At 45.7% G+C, this 19408-nt stretch overlaps 1 protein-coding gene across 1 annotated transcript in view; it reads left to right on the top strand.

The window, feature by feature from the left end:
* LOC115122989 (large neutral amino acids transporter small subunit 4-like) overlaps positions 1-19408 on the top strand; it is a 44685-nt gene that overhangs the window by 3300 nt on the left and 21977 nt on the right. Inside the window, 4 exon segments of the mRNA XM_065024026.1 lie at positions 7275-7408; positions 7411-7580; positions 14283-14338; positions 18237-18313. Coding sequence (XP_064880098.1) covers positions 7275-7408; positions 7411-7580; positions 14283-14338; positions 18237-18313 — 437 coding nt within the window.

The raw sequence follows: 19408 nt of genomic DNA, 5'->3' as shown, positions 1-19408 counted from the left end.
GTGGTTTCTACATTAACACATGAACATCTCTGTATCTAGGAGGACCCCAGGAAGATTAGGTGTCTAAGAGGGAGGACCCCAGGAACATTAGGTGTCCATGAGGGAGGTCCCCAGGAACATTAGGTATCTAGGAGGACCTCAGGAACATTAGTTATCTATGAAGGAGGTCCCCAGGAACATGAGGTATCTAGGAGGACCCCAGGAAGATTAGGTGTCTAGGAGGGAGGACCCCAGGAACATTAGTTATCTATGAAGGAGGTCCCCAGGAACATGAGGTATCTAGGAGGACCCCAGGAAGATTAGGTGTCTAGGAGGGAGGACCCCAGGAACATTATGTATCTATGAGGGAGGACCCCAGGAACATTAGGTGTCCATGAGGGAGGTCCCCAGGAACATTAGGTATCTAGGAGGACCTCAGGAACATTAGTTATCTATGAAGGAGGTCCCCAGGAACATGAGGTATCTAGGAGGACCCCAGGAAGATTAGGTGTCTAGGAGGGAGGACCCCAGGAACATTATGTATCTATGAGGGAGGACCCCAGGAACATTAGGTGTCCATGAGGGAGGTCCACAGGAACATTAGGTGTCTAGGAGGACCTCAGGAACATTAGTTATCTATGAGGGAGGACCCCAGGAACATTAGGTATCTAGAAGGGAGGAGCCCAGGAACATTAGGTATCTAGAAGGACCCCAGGAACATTAGGTGTCTAGGAGGGAGGTCCCCAGGAACATTAGGTGTCTAGGAGGACCCCAGGAACATTAGGTGTCTAGAAGGGAGGACCCCAGGAACATTAGGTATCTATGAGGGAGGTCCCCAGGATCAGTAGGTGTCTAGGAGGACCCCAGGAACATTAGGTGTCCACGAGGGAGGTCCCCAGGAACATTAGGTATCTAGGAGGGAGGACCCTAGGAACATTAGGTGTCTAGGAGGACCCCAGGAAAATTAGGTATCTAGGAGGGAGGACCCCAGGAACATTAGGTGTCTAGGAGGGAGGACCCCATGAATATTAGGATTCTAGGTGGACCCCAGGAACATTAGGTGTCTTAATAGACCCCAGGAACATTAGGTGTCTAGGAGGAACCCAGGAAGATTAGGTATCTAGGAGGACCCTAGGAACATTAGGTGTCTGGGAGGACCCCAGGAACATTAGGATCTAGGAGGGAGGACCCCAGGAACAATAGGTATCAAGGAGGACCCCAGGAACATAAGGTGTCTAAAAAGACCCCAGGAACATTAGGTGCCTAGGAGGAACCCAGGAACATTAGGTATCTAGGAGGACCCCAGGAACATTAGGTGTCTAGGAGGGAGGACCCCAGGAACATTGGGTGTCTAGAAGGACCCCAGGAACATTAAGTGTCTAGGAGGAAGGACCCCAGGAACATTAGGTGTCAAGGAGGATCCCAGGAACATTAGGTATCTAAGATTACACCAGGAACATTAGGTGTCTAGGAGGACCCCAGGAACATTAGGTGTCTAGGAGGGAGGACCACAGGAACAGAAACATTGAAACGGTGTGTGTCAGAGAAAAATAGAACAGTCAATAAGACCATATGGCATAGAATGCTACAAGCACTGGACAGTTCCAAGGGATAAAGGATGAGGGGGACTGTAGATGAGACATAGGTGATGTCCTGTATCGTTGCCATGGCAACGTCTATGATGCAGGTGTGATGCATTGACGTTTGTTGAAATTCGTCTGTATTCATACCTCTTGACTTATTTCACATTTTGTTGTGTTAGAGCCTGAATTCAAAATGGATTTTTTTTTAAATGTATCACACCCATCTACCCACAAAACCCCACAATGACAAAGTGAAAACATATTTTTTGACATTTCTGAAAGTGTATTGTAATGTTAAGTTGTGGGATTTTTTGTCTATTTAAGTTTTGGTAAGAAAAGAAGGGCTGATCACAATCCTTTACTCTACATGACAGACTATCATATCTGTTCTACACTACAGAGCTGATCCTTTACTCTACATGACAGACTATCATATCTGTTCTACACTACAGAGCTGATCCTTTATTCTACATGACAGACTATCATATCTGTTCTACACTACAGAGCTGATCCTTTATTCTACATGACAGACTATCATATCTGTTCTACACTACAGAGCTGATCCTTTACTCCACATGACAGACTATCATATCTGTTCTACACTACAGAGCTGATCCTTTACTCTACATGACAGACTATCATATCTGTTCTACACATTACATTTCTATCTCAATATGTTGTTACTTTGTTATGTTTACCTTTATTTAACTAGGCAAGTCAGTTAAGAACAAATTCTTATTTTCAATGACGGCCTAGGAACAGTGTGTTAACTGCCTGTTCAGGGGCAGAACGACAGATTTGTACCTTGTCAGCTCGGGAGTTTGAACTTGCGGTTGCTAGTCCAACGCTCTAACCACTAGGCTACCCTGCCGCCCCCATGTGTGTGTGAGGCAGAGATACAGAGGCCAACATTACTGAGGATTGTCTCAAGTTCACTGATGAACTCTGAAGAAAAAGGGATGGAGAGAGAGAGGTAAAGAGAGAGAGAGAGAGGAATAGAGAGAGAGAGGTAAAGAGAGATGTATAGAGAGAGGGATAAGAGCGGTATGGAGAGAGAGGAATAGAGAGAGAGGTAGAGAGATGTATAGAGAGATGGATGAGAGCGGTATGGAGAGAGAGGAATAGAGAGCGAGAGAGGTAGAGAGAGATGTATAGAGAGAGGGATGAGAGTGGTATGGAGAGAGAGGAATAGAGAGCGAGAGAGGTAGAGAGAGATGTATATAGAGAGGGGTGAGAGTGGTGTAGAGAGAGAGAGAGAGAGAGGAGTAGAGAGATTAATATAAACTCAGCATAAAAAGAAATGTCCTCTCACTGTCAACTGCGTTCATTTTCTTCAAACTTAACATGTGTAAATATTTGTATTATTATCATATCAAGACATGAGACATAAACTGAACAAGTTCCATAATAAGGGGGGGTCAAAATCAAAAGTAACAGTCAGTATCTGGTGTGGCCACCAGCTGCGTTAAGTACTGCAGTGCATCTCCTCCTCATGGACTGCACCAGATTTGCCAGTTTTTGCTGTGAGATGTTACCCCACTCTTCCACCAAGGCACCTGCAAGTTCCCAGACATTTCTGCTGGGAATGGCCCTAGCCCTCACCCTCTGATCCAGCAGGTCCCAGACGTGCTCAATGGGATTGAGATCCGGGATCTTCGCTGGCCATGGCAAGACACTGACATGTCTGTCTTGCAGGAAATCACACACAGAACGAGCTGGTGGTTGGTGGCATTGTCATGCTGGAGGGTCATGTCAGGATGAGTCTGCAGGAAGGGTGCAACATGAGGGTGGAGGTTGTCTTCCTTGTAAAGCATTGCGTTGAGATTGCCTGCAATGACAACAAGCTCAGTCCGATTATGCTGTGACACACCGCCCCAGACCATGACGGACCCTCCATCTCTAAATCGATCCCGCTCCAGAGTACAGGCCTCGGTGTAACGCTCATTCCTTCGAAGAAAAATGCGAATCCGACCATCACCCCTAGTGAAACAAAACCTCGACTCGTCAGAGAAGAGCACTTTTTGTCAGTCCTGTCTGGTCCAGCGACGGTAGGTTAGTGCCCATACGCACCGTTGTTGCTGGTGATGTCTGGTGAGGACCTGCCTTACAACAGGCCTACAAACCCTCAGTCCAGCCTCTCTCAGCCTATTGCAGACAGTCTGAGCACTGATGGAGGGATTGTGCGTTCCTGGTGTAACTCAGGCAGTTGTTGTTGTCATCCTGTACCTGTCACACAGGTGTGATGTTCGGATGTACCGATCCTGTGCAGGTGTTGTTACACGTGGTCTGCCACTGCGAGGACGATCAGCTGTCCGTCCTGTCTCCCTGTAGCGCTGTCTTAGGCGTCTCACAGTACGGACATTGCAATTTCTTGCCCTGGCCACATCTGCAGTCCTCATGCCTCCTTGCAGCATGCTTAAGGCACGTTCATGCAGATGAGCAGGGAACATGGGCATCTTTCTTTTGGTGTTTTTCATAGTCAGTAGAAAGGCCTCTTTAGTGTCCTAAGTGTTCATAACTGTGACCTTAATTGCCTACCGTCTGTAAGCTGTTAGTGTCTTAATGACCGTTCCACAGGTGCTTGTTCATTAATTGTTTATGGTTCATTGAACAAGCAGGGAAACAGTGTTCAAACCCTTTACAATGAAGATCTGTGAAGTTATTTGGATTTTTATGAATTATCTTTGAAAGACAGGGTTCTGAAAAAGGGACGTTTATATATACAGAGAGAGAGAGAGAAAGGAATAGAGAGAGAGAGAGAGGTAAAGAGAGATGTATAGAGAAAGGAATGAGAGAATGGAGAGTCAGCATGTGGGAGACGAGGTCTTGTGGGTCGTGGTTGGCTGTTCCATTCCAAAGGTCTGTTAACAGGAAGTAGACTTGGAACCCTAACCAGCTGGACTCAGCTACAAAATACACCTCACTCAGCATAAACAACACATCACTTTTTACAGTCACCACCTTGTGTGTGTGTGTGTGTGTGTGTGTGTGTGCGTGCGTGCGTGCGTGCAGACTGACTCACACGGTCCCTACTGGAAGTCAAAATTCTGACGTTACTCTTATCTTTCTCTTCCTCTGTCGTTGTTCTTTAAAAACTTCTGACTTGTTCCTCATTGTCTTTCTCTTCCTCTGTCTTGTCCCTGTCTCTGCTCTCTCTCTCTGTCGACTAAAGTGAATTGAGTTGATCTTATTATTTAATTAGATTCTTATTTAAAGTTGAGACATGAAGAATGTTTTAACTTCAGAGGTAAAGAGATACTTTTCATGTTTCTATATTTGATCCGTGGAAGTATTTCTCAAACTGAATCCTAATCTATCGTTGACAATAACAACATGTTCCTGTGTATGGTATCTCTTTATCCATGCACGGCATAGTGTCAGAGAGGAACTCATAAAGGCCCAGTAAAGCAGAGATAATATCTATGCAAATACCTCGACCATCTCTATCTTTTCTCTTTTTATCTGTTCCCACTATCTCCTCCCCTCCTCCTCGTGTTTTTTTTTGCTGAGAGAGGGCCTGTGGTATCAGAGAAGGGAGGTTAGTGTTATCGGAACAGGCAGGGTGTGTGTGTACTAAGCTGTTTCTAATCAGAGTTAGAGGGCGAAGGATGAGGTCACATGTGGCTGAGGTTTCTCCAGGGATCATCATATAGATTCAGGACAGTCTAGACCAGGGATCATCAACCTGATTCAGGACAGTCTAGACCAGGGATCATCAACCTGATTCAGGACAGTCTAGACCAGGGATCATCAACTAGATTCAGGACAGTCTAGACCAGGGATCATCAACTAGATTCAGGACAGTCTAGACCAGGGATCATCAACTAGATTCAGGACAGTCTAGACCAGGGATCATCAACCTGATTCAGGACAGTCTAGACCAGGGATCATCAACTAGATTCAGGACAGTCTAGACCAGGGATCATCAACTAGATTCAGGACAGTCTAGACCAGGGATCATCAACTAGATTCAGGACAGTCTAGACCAGGGATCATCAACTAGATTCAGGACAGTCTAGACCAGGGATCATCAACTAGATTCAGGACAGTTTAGGCCAGGGATCATCAACGAGATTCAGGACAGTCTAGACCAGGGATCATCAACTAGATACAGGACAGCCCAGACCAGGGATCATCAACTAGATTCAGGACAGTCTAGACCAGGGATCATCAACTAGATTCAGGACAGTCTAGACCAGAGATCATCAACTAGATTCAGGACAGCCCAGACCAGGGATCATCAACTAGATTCAGGACAGTCTAGACCAGGGATCATCAACTAGATTCAGGACAGTCTAGACCAGGGATCATCAACTAGATTCAGGACAGTCTAGACCAGGGATCATCAACTAGATTCAGGACAGTCTAGACCCGGGATCATCAACTATTTTCAGGACAGTCTAGACCAGGGATCATCAACTAGATACAGGACAGTCTAGACCAGAGATCATCAACTAGATTCAGGACAGTCTAGAGCAGGGATCATCAACTAGATTCAGGACAGTCTAGACCAGGGATCATCAACTAGATTCAGGACAGTCTAGACCAGGGATCATCAACTAGATTCAGGACAGTCTAGACCAGGGATCATCAACTAGATACAGGACAGTCTAGACCAGGGATCATCAACTAGATTCAGGACAGTCCAGACCAGGGATCATCATATAGATTCAGGACAGTCTAGAGCAGGGATCATCAACTAGATTCAGGACAGTCTAGACCAGGGATCATCAACTAGATTCAGGACAGTCTAGACCAGAGATCATCAACTAGATTCAGGACAGTCTAGACCAGGGATCATCAACTAGATTCAGGACAGCCCAGACCAGGGATCATCAACTAGATTCAGGACAGTCTAGAGCAGGGATCATCAACTAGATTCAGGACAGTCTAGACCAGGGATCATCAACGAGATTCAGGACAGTCTAGAGCAGGGATCATCAACTAGATTCAGGACAGTCTAGACCAGGGATCATCAACTAGATTCAGGACAGTCTAGAGCAGGGATCATCAACTAGATTCAGGACAGTCTAGACCAGGGATCATCAACTAGATTCAGGACAGTCTAGACCAGGGATCATCAACTAGATTCAGGATTCAGGACTAACTTGTGTACAGGTATACCAGAGAAGCCACATTCCTGATTGGCAGATTATTGGCAACCCTGATTAGAAGCACCTGTTGCTCATCAGTTGCTCACCTGTGTTCCCTACAAACGCTGTTTTGAATTATAAAAAATGGTACCTACACACTGAAGAAGGCTGCAAAGCTGAAAAGTATGTGAACGATATCCCTGCCGCAGTAAAACAAAGCCTTATGCAACATATTTTTGAATTCTGAATTGACAGGTTTTACGCACCAACCAAACTGCTGTAAGAGCGCGTTGGTCCCATTTTGATTAACATCTAGATGTTAAAATCCCAGCACAGGGTAGTAGTATCTTCATGAAGTGGCCGTGATGTCAAGTAACACAGAACCATGTCTCAGAACAACATCACTTGACCACCTGACTACCACGCTACTCTGCTAATCTGCTAAGGCATTCTACCTCACAGTTCATTCACCCAGAGTAAAGTGCTGCATCTCTCTCTCTCTCTCTCTCTCTCTCTCTCTGTTGTCTCAGCAATAATAATAGTGGAAATGGGATTACCATTAACAACAATAACAATATTAATGAGAATAATATCTGATACTGACCCTCCCTCCCTCTAGGTAACCACACCTCCTCCTCCAACCTGTCTGTCCCCCTCCCCCCACCAGAGGGCGATGATGACTACAGTGATTACTACTCTGAGGCAGAGGGTGTGGTGGGGTTAGGGGATGGGGTAGAGATGAGGCCCCTGGCCCCCAGGACCCCAATGGCCCTATGAGGATGAACGGCTGGCTCATCTGTAAGGACCAGGATGAGATGTTGAACCTGGCCTTCACCGTGGGATCATTCCTTCTGTCAGCCATCACTCTGCCGCTGGGCATCGTCATGGACAAATACGGACCGCGCAACCTACGACTGCTGGGCAGGTAGGAGAGAGCGAGAGGAGGAGGGACAGCGGGTGGAGGAGGGCGGAGTCTGAGTTCAGTCTGTGTTGGTTTAAATGGTTAAACAGGTGTGAGTTGACGTGGAATGAGTTTACATGGTGTATGCTGATTGGCTGACAGTCGTGGTATACTACGGGTATGACAAGACATCTAATTACGTTGGTAACCAGTTTATAATAGCAATGAGGCACCTCGGAGGCATTGCGTCGTACCTAAGAACATTCCTTAGCCACATGTCTACATCAGTGATGTTGCTCTTGCTGCTGGTGATTCTCTGATCCACCTCTACGCAGATGACACCATTCTGTATACTTCTGGCCCTTCTTTGGACACTGTGTTAACAAACCTCCAGACGAGCTTCAATGCCTTACAACTCTCCTTCGTGGCCTCCAACTGCTCTTAAATGCAAGTAAAACTAAATACATGCTCTTCAACCAATCGCTGCCTGCACCTGCCCGCCCGTCCAGCATCACTACTCTGGACGGCTCTGACTTTTTTAAATTTATTTTTTATTTCACCTTTATTTAACCAGGTAGGCTAGTTGAGAACAAGTTCTCATTTGCAACTGCGACCTGGCCAAGATAAAGCATAGCAGTGTGAGCAGACAACACAGAGTTACACATGGAGTAAACAATTAACAAGTCAATAACACAGTAGGAAAAAAAAGGGAGTCTATATACATTGTGTGCAAAAGGCATGAGGTAGGCGAATAATTACAATTTTGCAGATTAACACTGGAGTGATAAATGATCAGATGGTCATGTACAGGTAAAGATATTGGTGTGCAAAAGAGCAGAAAAGTAAATAAATAAAAACAGTATGGGGATGAGGTAGGTAAAAATGGGTGGGCTATTTGCCGATAGACTATGTACAGCTGCAGCGATCGGTTAGCTGCTCAGATAGCAGATGTTTGAAGTTGGTGAGGGAGATAAAAGTCTCCAACTTCAGCGATTTTTGCAATTCGTTCCAGTCACAGGCAGCAGAGAACTGGAACGAAAGGCGGCCAAATGAGGTGTTGGCTTTAGGGATGATCAGTGAGATACACCTGCTGGAGCGTGTGCTACGGATGGGTGTTGCCATCGTGACCAGTGAACTGAGATAAGGCGAAGCTTTACCTAGCATGGACTTGTAGATGACCTGGAGCCAGTGGGTCTGGCGACGAATATGTAGCGAGGGCCAGCCGACTAGAGCGTACAAGTCGCAGTGGTGGGTGGTATAAGGTGCTTTAGTGACAAAACGGATGGCACTGTGATAAACTGCATCCAGTTTGCTGAGTAGAGTGTTGGAAGCAATTTTGTAGATGACATCGCCGAAGTCGAGGATCGGTAGGATAGTCAGTTTTACGAGGGTAAGTTTGGCGGCGTGAGTGAAGGAGGCTTTGTTGCGTAATAGAAAGCCGACTCTTGATTTGATTTTCGATTGGAGATGTTTGATATGAGTCTGGAAGGAGAGTTTACAGTCTAGCCAGACACCTAGGTACTTATAGATGTCCACATATTCAAGGTTGGAACCATCCAGGGTGGTGATGCTGGTCAGGCGTGCGGGTGCAGGCAGCGAACGGTTGAAAAGCATGCATTTGGTTTTACTAGCGATTAAGAGCAGTTGGAGGCCACGGAAGGAGTGTTGTATGGCATTGAAGCTCATCTGGAGGTTAGATAGCACAGTGTCCAAGGATGGGCCGGAAGTATATAGAATGGTGTCGTCTGCGTAGAGGTGGATCAGGGAATCGCCCGCAGCAAGAGCAACATCATTGATATATACAGAAAAAAGAGTCGGCCCGAGGATTGAACCCTGTGGCACCCCCATAGAGACTTCCAGAGGACCGGACAGCATGCCCTCCGATTTGACACACTGAACTCTGTCTGCAAAGTAATTGGTGAACAAGGCAAGGCAGTCATCCGAAAAACCGAGGCTACTGAGTCTGCCGATAAGAATATGGTGATTGATCAAGTCGAAAGCCTTGGCAAGGTCGATGAAGACGGCTGCACAGTACTGTCTTTTATCGATGGCGGTTATGATATCGTTTAGTACCTTGAGCGTGGCTGAGGTGCACCCGTGACCGGCTCGGAAACCAGATTGCACAGCGGAGAAGGTACGGTGGGATTCGAGATGGTCAGTGACCTGTTTGTTGACTTGGCTTTCGAAGACCTTAGATAAGCAGGGCAGGATGGATATAGGTCTGTAACAGTTTGGGTCCAGAGGAGCTGTTGGCCGAGGTTGGAGTAGCCAGGCGGAAGGCATGGCCAGCCGTTGAGAAATGCTTGTTGAAGTTTTCGATAATCATGGATTTATCGGTGGTGACCGTGTTACCTAGCCTCAGTGCAGTGGGCAGCTGGGAGGAGGTGCTCTTGTTCTCTATGGACTTCACAGTGTCCCAGAACTTTTTGGAGTTGGAGCTACAGGATGCAAACTTCTGCCTGAAGAAGCTGGCCTTAGCTTTCCTGACTGACTGCGTGTATTGGTTCCTGACTTCCCTGAACAGTTGCATATCGCGGGGACTGTTCGATGCTATTGCAGTCCGCCACAGGATGTTTTTGTGCTGGTCGAGGGCAGTCAGGTCTGGAGTGAACCAAGGGCTATATCTGTTCTTAGTTCTGCATTTTTTGAACGGAGCATGCTTATCTAAAATGGTGAGGAAGTTACTTTTAAAGAATGACCAGGCATCCTCAACTGACGGGATGAGGTCAATGTACTTCCAGGATACCCAGGCCAGGTCGATTAGACAGGCCTGCTCACAGAAGTGTTTTAGGGAGCGTTTGACAGTGATGAGGGGTGGTCGTTTGACTGCGGCTCCGTAGCGGATACAGGCAATGAGGCAGTGATCGCTGAGATCCTGGTTGAAGACAGCGGAGGTGTATTTGGAGGGCCAGTTGGTCAGGATGACGTCTATGAGGGTGCCCTTGTTTACAGATTTAGGGTTGTACCTGGTGGGTTCTTTGATGATTTGTGTGAGATTGAGGGCATCTAGCTTAGATTGTAGGACTGCCGGGGTGTTAAGCATATCCCAGTTTAGGTCACCTAACAGAACAAACTCTGAAGCTAGATGGGGGGCGATCAATTCACAAATGGTGTCCAGGGCACAGCTGGGTGCTGAGGGGGGTCGGTAGCAGGCGGCAACAGTGAGAGACTTATTTCTGGAGAGAGTAACTTTCAAGATTAGTAGTTCGAACTGTTTGGGTATGGACCTGGAAAGTATGACATTACTTTGCAGGCTATCTCTGCAGTAGACTGCAACTCCTCCCCCTTTGGCAGTTCTATCTTGACGGAAGATGTTATAGTTGGGTATGGAAATCTCAGAATTTTTGGTGGCCTTCCTGAGCCAGGATTCAGACACGGCAAGGACATCAGGGTTAGCAGAGTGTGCTAAAGCAGTGAGTAAAACAAACTTAGGGAGGAGGCTTCTGATGTTGACATGCATGAAACCAAGGCTTTTTCGATCACAGAAGTCAACAAATGAGGGTGCCTGGGGACATGCAGGGCCTGGGTTTACCTCCACATCACCCGCGGAACAGAGGAGGAGTAGTATGAGGGTGCGGCTAAAGGCTATCAAAACTGGTCGCCTAGAGCGTTGGGGACAGAGAATGAAAGGAGCAGAATTCTGGGAATGGTAGAATATATTCAGGGCATAATGCGCATACAGGGGTATGGTGGGGTGCGGGTACAGCGGAGGTAAGCCCAGGCACTGGGTGATGATGAGAGAGGTTGTATCTCTGGACATGCTGGTTGTAATGGGTGAGGTCACCGCATGTGTGGGAGGTGGGACAAAGGAGGTATCAGGGGTATGAAGAGTGGAACTAGGGGCTCCATTGTAAACTAAAACAATGATAACTAACCTGAACAACAGTATACAAGGCATATTGACATTTGAGAGAGACATACAGTAATCACAGGTGTTGAGTTGGGAGAGCTAGCTAAAACAGTAGCTAAAACAGTAGTGAGGCAACAACAGCTAATCAGCTAGCACAACAACAGCAGGTAAAATGGCGTTGGCTAGGCAGGGAGGGTCGGATTAACTACACACAGAGCCCGAGTGCGGCTGGGGCCGACAGATAAAACATAAACAAGCAGAATGGAGTACCGTGATTAATGGACAGTCTAGCATGCATCAGGGGGGCAGCGGTGGATGGGGCAGGGAAGCTGGACTGGCGAGTGTTATCCAGGTTAAAAACAGTTAGCAGTGGCTAACAATGACTAAATAGCTTGTAGCTAGCTTGTAGCTAGTTAGCTGGTTAGCTTCTGGAGGTTCTTGAGTGTGTTCTAAAAATTGTCCAGGAGGGGCAGCGGTGGATGGGGCAGGGAAGCTGGACTGGCGAGTGTTATCCAGGTTAAAAAACAGTTAGCAGTGGCTAACAATGACTAAATAGCTTGTAGCTAGTTAGCTGGTTAGCTTCTGGAGGTTCTTGAGTGTGTTCTAAAATTTTTAAATAATGCCGATTCCGTATCACATTGGGTGAGGCAGGTTACCGGAAGGTATAAACAAATTAAAAATTGAAAAGAGATAGAAAGTAAATATGGGTCCAGTGAGTGTTTGGGACACGGCGATTCAGACGGTTAGCAGGCCTGTGCTAACAAGCTAACAGTTAGTAGGCCAGGGCTAAACAAGGTAGCAGTTAGCGGACCGGGGCTAAACAAGCTAGCAGTTAGCAGGCCGAATTAGCTAGCAAGGAGATAGCAAGGGCTAGAAAGTTAGCCTTTGGGGGACGTCGCGATGGGGTGAGTCTGTTTATTCCTCTTCATGCGGTGACATCGATAGAATATGTGGACAACTACAAATACCAAGGTGTCTGGTTAGACTGTAAACTCTCCTTCCAGACTCACATTAAGCATCTCCAATCCAAAATGAAATCTAGAATCGGCTTCCTATTTCGCAACAAAGCATCCTTTACTCATGATGTCAAACTTACCCTTGTAAAACTGACCATCCTACCGATCCTCGACTTCGGCGATGTAATTTACAAAATAGCCTTCAACACTCTATTCAAGAAATTGGATGCAGTCTATCACAGTGCCATCCCATATCACTAAATCCCCATATACTACCCACCACTGCAACCTGTATGCTCTCGTTGGCTGGCCCTCGCTTCATACTCATCACCAAACCCACTGGCTCCAGGTTCTCTATAAATATTTGTTAGGTAAAGCCTTGTCTCAGGTGGGGCTTTATGGTGTCATCTGTGTAGAGGTGGATCAGAGAATCACCAGTAGCGAGAGCGACATCATTGATGTATACAGAGAAGAGAGTTGGCCAGAGAATTGATCCCTGTGGTACCCCCATTGAGACAGCCAGAGGTCCGGACAACAGGCCCTCCGATTTGACACACTGAACTCTATCTGAGAAGTAGTTAGTGAACCAGCCGAGGCAGTCATTTAAGAAACCAAGGCTGTTGAGTCAGCCGATAAGAATGTGATTATTGACAGAGTCGAACGCTTTGGCAAGGTCGATGAATACAGCTGCACAGTATTGTCTCTTATCGATGGCGGTTATGATATCGTTTAGGACCTTGAGCGTGGCTGAGGTGCACCCATGACCAGCTTGGAAACCAGATTGCGTAGTGGAGAAGGTACGGTGGGATTCGAAATGGTCTGTGATCTGTTTGTTGACTTGGCTTTAGAAGACCTTAGAAAGGAAGTGTAGGATAGATTTAGGTCTGTAGCAGTTTGGGTCTAGAGTGTCTCCCCTTTGAAGAGGGGGATGACTGCGGCAGCTTTCCAATCTTTGGGGATCTCAGACGATACGAAAGAGAGGTTGAACAGGCTAGTAATAGGGGTTGCAACAATTTCGGAGGATAATTTTAGAAAGAGAGTGTCCAGATTGTCTAGCCCGGCTGATTTGTAGGGATCCAGATTGTCTAGCCCGGCTGATTTGTAGGGGTCCAGATTGTCTACCCCAGCTGATTTGTAGAGGTCCAGATTGTCTACCCCAGCTGATTTGTAGAGGTCCAGATTGTCTACCCCAGCTGATTTGTAGAGGTCCAGATTGTCTAGCCCGGCTGATTTGTAGGGGTCCAGATTGTCTAGCCCGGCTGATTTGTAGGGATCCAGATTGTCTAGCCCGGCTGATTTGTAGGGGTCCAGATTGTCTACCCCAGCTGATTTGTAGGGGTCCAGATTGTCTACCCCAGCTGATTTGTAGGGGTCCAGATTGTCTACCCCAGCTGATTTGTAGGGATCCAGATTTTGCAGCTCTTTCAGAACATCAGCTATCTAGATTGGGGTGAAGGAGAAATGGGGGAGGCTGTGGGTGGTGCAGGGCTGTTGACTGGGGTAGGGGTGGCCAGGTGGAAAGCATGGAAAGCCGTAGAAAAATTCTTATTGATATTCTTAATTATCATGGATTTATCAGTGGTGACAGTGTTTCCTAGTCTCAGTACAGTGGGCAGATGGGAGGAGGTGCTCTTGTGGACTTTACAGTGGCCCATAATGTTTTTAAGTTTGTACTACAGGATGCAAATGTCTGAAAAGTTGCAAATCGCGGGGGCTGTTCGATTCTAATGCAGAATGCCACAGGATGTTTTTGTGCTGGTCAAGGGCAGACAGGTCTGGAGAGAACCAAGGGCTATATCTGTTCCTGGTTCTACATTTTTTGAACGGAGCACGCTTATTTAAGATGGCGAGGAAAGCACTTTTAAAGAATAACCAGACATCCTCTATATGATATTGATGTATTGTTTGTGTGTATTCCAGTGCCTGTTTCTCCTTCTCTTGTCTTCTCATCGCCTACGGAGCATACAACCCTGATGGTGAGTAGATTACCTAGCATACAGTACCATGTCACCAAACTACCTTATCACTATCACTACATCACCAAACTACCTTATCACTATCACTACATCACCTAGCATACAGTACCATGTCACCAAACTACCTTATCACCATCACTACATCACCTAGCATACAGTACCATGTCACCAAACTACCTTATCACTATCACTACATCACCAAACTACCTTATCACTATCACTACATCACCTAGCATACAGTACCATGTCACCAAACTACCTTATCACCATCACTACATCACCTAGCATACAGTACCATGTCACCAAACTACCATATCACCAAACTACCATATCACCAAACTACATCACCTAGCATACAGTACCACGTCACCAAACTACCACGTCACCTAGCTACCATATCACCATCACTACATCACCTAGCATACAGTACCATGTCACCAAACTACCATATCACCAAACTACCATATCACCATCACTACATCACCAAGCTACCACGTCACCAAACTACCATATCACCATCACTACATCACCTAGCATACAGTACCATGTCACCAAACTACCTTATCACCATCACTACATCACCTAGCATACAGTACCATGTCACCAAACTACCTTATCACTATCACTACATCACCAAACTACCTTATCACTATCACTACATCACCTAGCATACAGTACCATGTCACCAAACTACCTTATCACCATCACTACATCACCTAGCATACAGTACCATGTCACCAAACTACCATATCACCAAACTACCATATCACCAAACTACATCACCTAGCATACAGTACCACGTCACCAAACTACCACGTCACCTAGCTACCATATCACCATCACTACATCACCTAGCATACAGTACCATGTCACCAAACTACCATATCACCAAACTACCATATCACCATCACTACATCACCAAGCTACCACGTCACCAAACTACCATATCACCATCACTACATCACCTAGCATACAGTACCATGTCACCAAACTACCATATCACCAAACTACCATATCACCAAACTACCATATCAATATTACTACATCACCAAGCTACCACGTCACCTAGCTACCATATCACTATCACTACATCACCTAGCATACAGTACCATGTCACCAAACTACCTTATCACCAAACTACCATATCACCATCACTACATCACCTAGCTACCATGTCACCTAGCTACCATATCACCATCACTACATCACCTAGCATACAGTACCATGTCACCAAACTACCATATCACTATCACTACATCACCTAGCATACAGTACCATGTCACCAAACTACCTTATCACCAAACTACCTTATCACCATCACTACATCACCAAGCTACCACGTCACCAAACTACCTTATCACTATCACTACATCACCTAGCATACAGTACCACGTCACCAAACTACCACGTCACCTAGCGACCATATCACCATCACTACATCACCTAGCATACAGTACCATGTATACAGTACCATGTCACCAAACTACCTTATCACCAAACTACCATATCACCATCACTACATCACCAAGCTACCACGTCACCAAACTACCATATCACTATCACTACATCACCAAACTACCACGTCACCAAACTACCATATCACTATTACTACATCACCAAGCTACCACATCACCAAACTACCTTATCACCATCACTACATCACCTAGCATACAGTACCATGTCACCAAACTACCTTATCACCAAACTACCATATCACCATCACTACATCACCTAGCATACAGTACCATGTCACCAAACTACCTTATCACCAAACTACCATATCACTATTACTACATCACCAAGCTACCACGTCACCAAACTACCATATCACTATCACTACATCACCAAACTACCACGTCACCAAACTACCATATCACTATTACTACATCACCAAGCTACCACATCACCAAACTACCATAACACTATCACTACATCACCAAGCTACCACGTCACCAAACTACCATATCACTATTACTACATCACCAAGCTACCACGTCACCAAACTACCATATCACTATTACTACATCACCAAGCTACCACGTCACCAAACTACCATATCACTATTACTACATCACCAAGCTACCACGTCACCAAACTACCATATCACTATTACTACATCACCAAGCTACCACGTCACCAAACTACCTTATCACCATCACTACATCACCTAGCATACAGTACCATGACACCAAACTACCATATCACTATTACTACATCACCAAGCTACCACGTCACCAAACTACCATATCACTATTACTACATCACCAAGCTACCACGTCACCAAACTACCATATCACTATCACTACATCACCAAGCTACCACGTCACCAAACTACAATATCACTATCACTACATCAACTAGTTGTAATGTCACCAAACTACCATATCACTATTACTACATCACCAAGCTACCACGTCACCAAACTACCATATCACTATCACTACATCACCAAGCTACCACATCACCAAACTACCATATCACTATTATATCACTATTACTACATCACCAAGCTACCACGTCACCAAACTACCATATCACCATCACTACATCACCAAACTACCATATCACTATCACTACATCACCAAGCTACCACGTCACCAAACTACCATATCACGATCACTACATCACCTAGCTACCATGTCACCTAGCTACCATATCACCTAAAAAACACATTAGTATCACTATACTACCTAGCTACCATATCACTATATTCCCCAGCTACCATCTCACTATATTACATTGATAACATATCACTATATCACCTAGCTACCATACCACCATATTACCTAGCTACCATATCAACATATCACATAGCTACCATATCTCATAGCTACCATATCACCTAGCTACCATATAACCTAGCTACCATATTACCTAAATAACATATTAGTATCACTACAATACCTAGCTACACTATTACCTAGCTACCACATCACCATCACTACATTACCTTGATAACATATCACTATATTACCTAGCTACCATATCACCTAGCTACCATATCACTATATTACCTAGCTACCATATCACTATATTACATAGCTACCATATCACCTAGCTACCATATCACCTAAATAACATATAAGTATCACAACAATACCTAGCTACAATATTACCTAGCTACCATATCACCGTCACTACATTACCGTGCTACCATATCACTATATCACCTAGCTACCATATCACTATATTACCTAGCTACCATATCACCAAGCTGCCATATCACTATATTACCTAGCTACCATATCACCTAGCTACCATATCACTATATTACCTAGCTACCATATCACCTAGCTACCATATCACTACATTACATAGTTACCATATCACTATATTATCTAGCTACCATCTCGCCATATCACCTAGCTACCATCTCACTGTATTACCTAGCTACCATATCACCTAGCTACCATATCACTACATTACCTAGTTACCATTTCACTATATTACCTAGCTACCATATCACCTAGCTACCATAGCACTATATTACCTAGCTACCATATCACCTAGCTACCATAGCACTATATCACCTAGCTACCATATCACCATCACTACATTACCTAGCTACCATATTCCTATATTACCTAGCTACCATATCACCTAGCTACCATATCACCTAAATAACACATTAGTATCACTACAATACCTAGCTACAAAATTACCTAGCTACCATATCAACATCACTACATTACCTTGCTACCTTATCACTATATTACCTAGTTACCATCTCACCTTGCTACCATATCACTATATCACCTAGCTACCATATCACCAAGCTGCCATATCACTATGTGTGTGTGGGTGTGTATATCTTTAGGGTGTATGTGTGTGTGTGAACGTGTGTCCATTTGTGTTTATGCGTATCTGTGTCTGATGGTGTCTCCGTCTTCCTCCACAGAGCTGTCAATCCTGATCTTCATCGCGCTGACATTTAACGGCTTCGGAGGAATGTGCATGACCTTCACCTCCCTCACGGTGAGAGAGGGAGTATGGTACAGTGTCTCTGCCTGAGAGAGAGGTACAGTGTCTCTGCCTGAGAGAGAGGTATAGTGTCTCTGCCTGAGAGAGAGGTACAGTGTCTCTGTCTGAGAGAGGTACGGTGTCTCTGCCTGAGAGAGGAACAGTGTCTCTGCCTGAGAGAGAGGTACAGTGTCTCTGCCTGAGAGAGGTACAGTGTCTCTGCCTGAGAGAGAGGTACAGTGTCTCTGTCTGAGAGAGGTACAGTGTCTCTGCCTGAGAGAGGTACAGTGTCTGTCTGAGAGAGAGGTACAGTGTCTCTGCCTGAGAGAGAGGTACAGTGTCTCTGCCTGAGAGAGGTACAGTGTCTCTGTCTGAGAGAGAGGTACAGTGTCTCTGCCTGAGAGAGAGGTACAGTGTCTCTGCCTGAGAGAGAGGTACAGTGTCTCTGTCTGAGAGAGAGGTACAGTGTCTCTGTGTGAGAGAGAAGTACAGTGTCTCTGCCTGAGAGAGAGGTACAGTGTCTCTGTCTGAGAGAGAGGTATAGTGTCTCTGTCTGAGAGAGAGGTACAGTGTCTCTGTCTGAGAGAGGTACAGTGTCTCTGTCTGAGAGAGGTACAGTGTCTCTGCCTGAGAGAGGTACAGTGTCTGTCTGAGAGAGGTACAGTGTGTCTGTCTGAGAGAGGTACAGTGTGTCTGTCTGAGAGAGGTACAGTGTCTCTGTCTGAGAGAGGTACAGTGTCTGTCTGAGAGAGAGGTACAGTGTCTCTGCCTGAGAGAGAGGTACAGTGTCTCTGTGTGAGAGAGAAGTACAGTGTCTCTGCCTGAGAGAGAGGTACAGTGTCTCTGTCTGAGAGAGAGGTATAGTGTCTCTGTCTGAGAGAGAGGTACAGTGTCTCTGTCTGAGAGAGGTACAGTGTCTCTGTCTGAGAGAGGTACAGTGTCTCTGTCTGAGAGAGGTACAGTGTCTCTGCCTGAGAGAGGTACAGTGTCTGTCTGAGAGAGGTACAGTGTGTCTGTCTGAGAGAGGTACAGTGTGTCTGTCTGAGAGAGGTACAGTGTCTCTGTCTGAGAGAGGTACAGTGTCTGTCTGAGAGAGAGGTACAGTGTCTC

Source organism: Oncorhynchus nerka, linkage group LG10 (genome assembly GCF_034236695.1).
Source record: "Oncorhynchus nerka isolate Pitt River linkage group LG10, Oner_Uvic_2.0, whole genome shotgun sequence".
In the NCBI taxonomy this organism is placed as follows: Eukaryota; Metazoa; Chordata; class Actinopteri; order Salmoniformes; family Salmonidae; genus Oncorhynchus; species Oncorhynchus nerka.
Note: the sequence above shows the minus strand (reverse complement) of the source record. Positions and strands in the feature narration are given on the sequence as shown.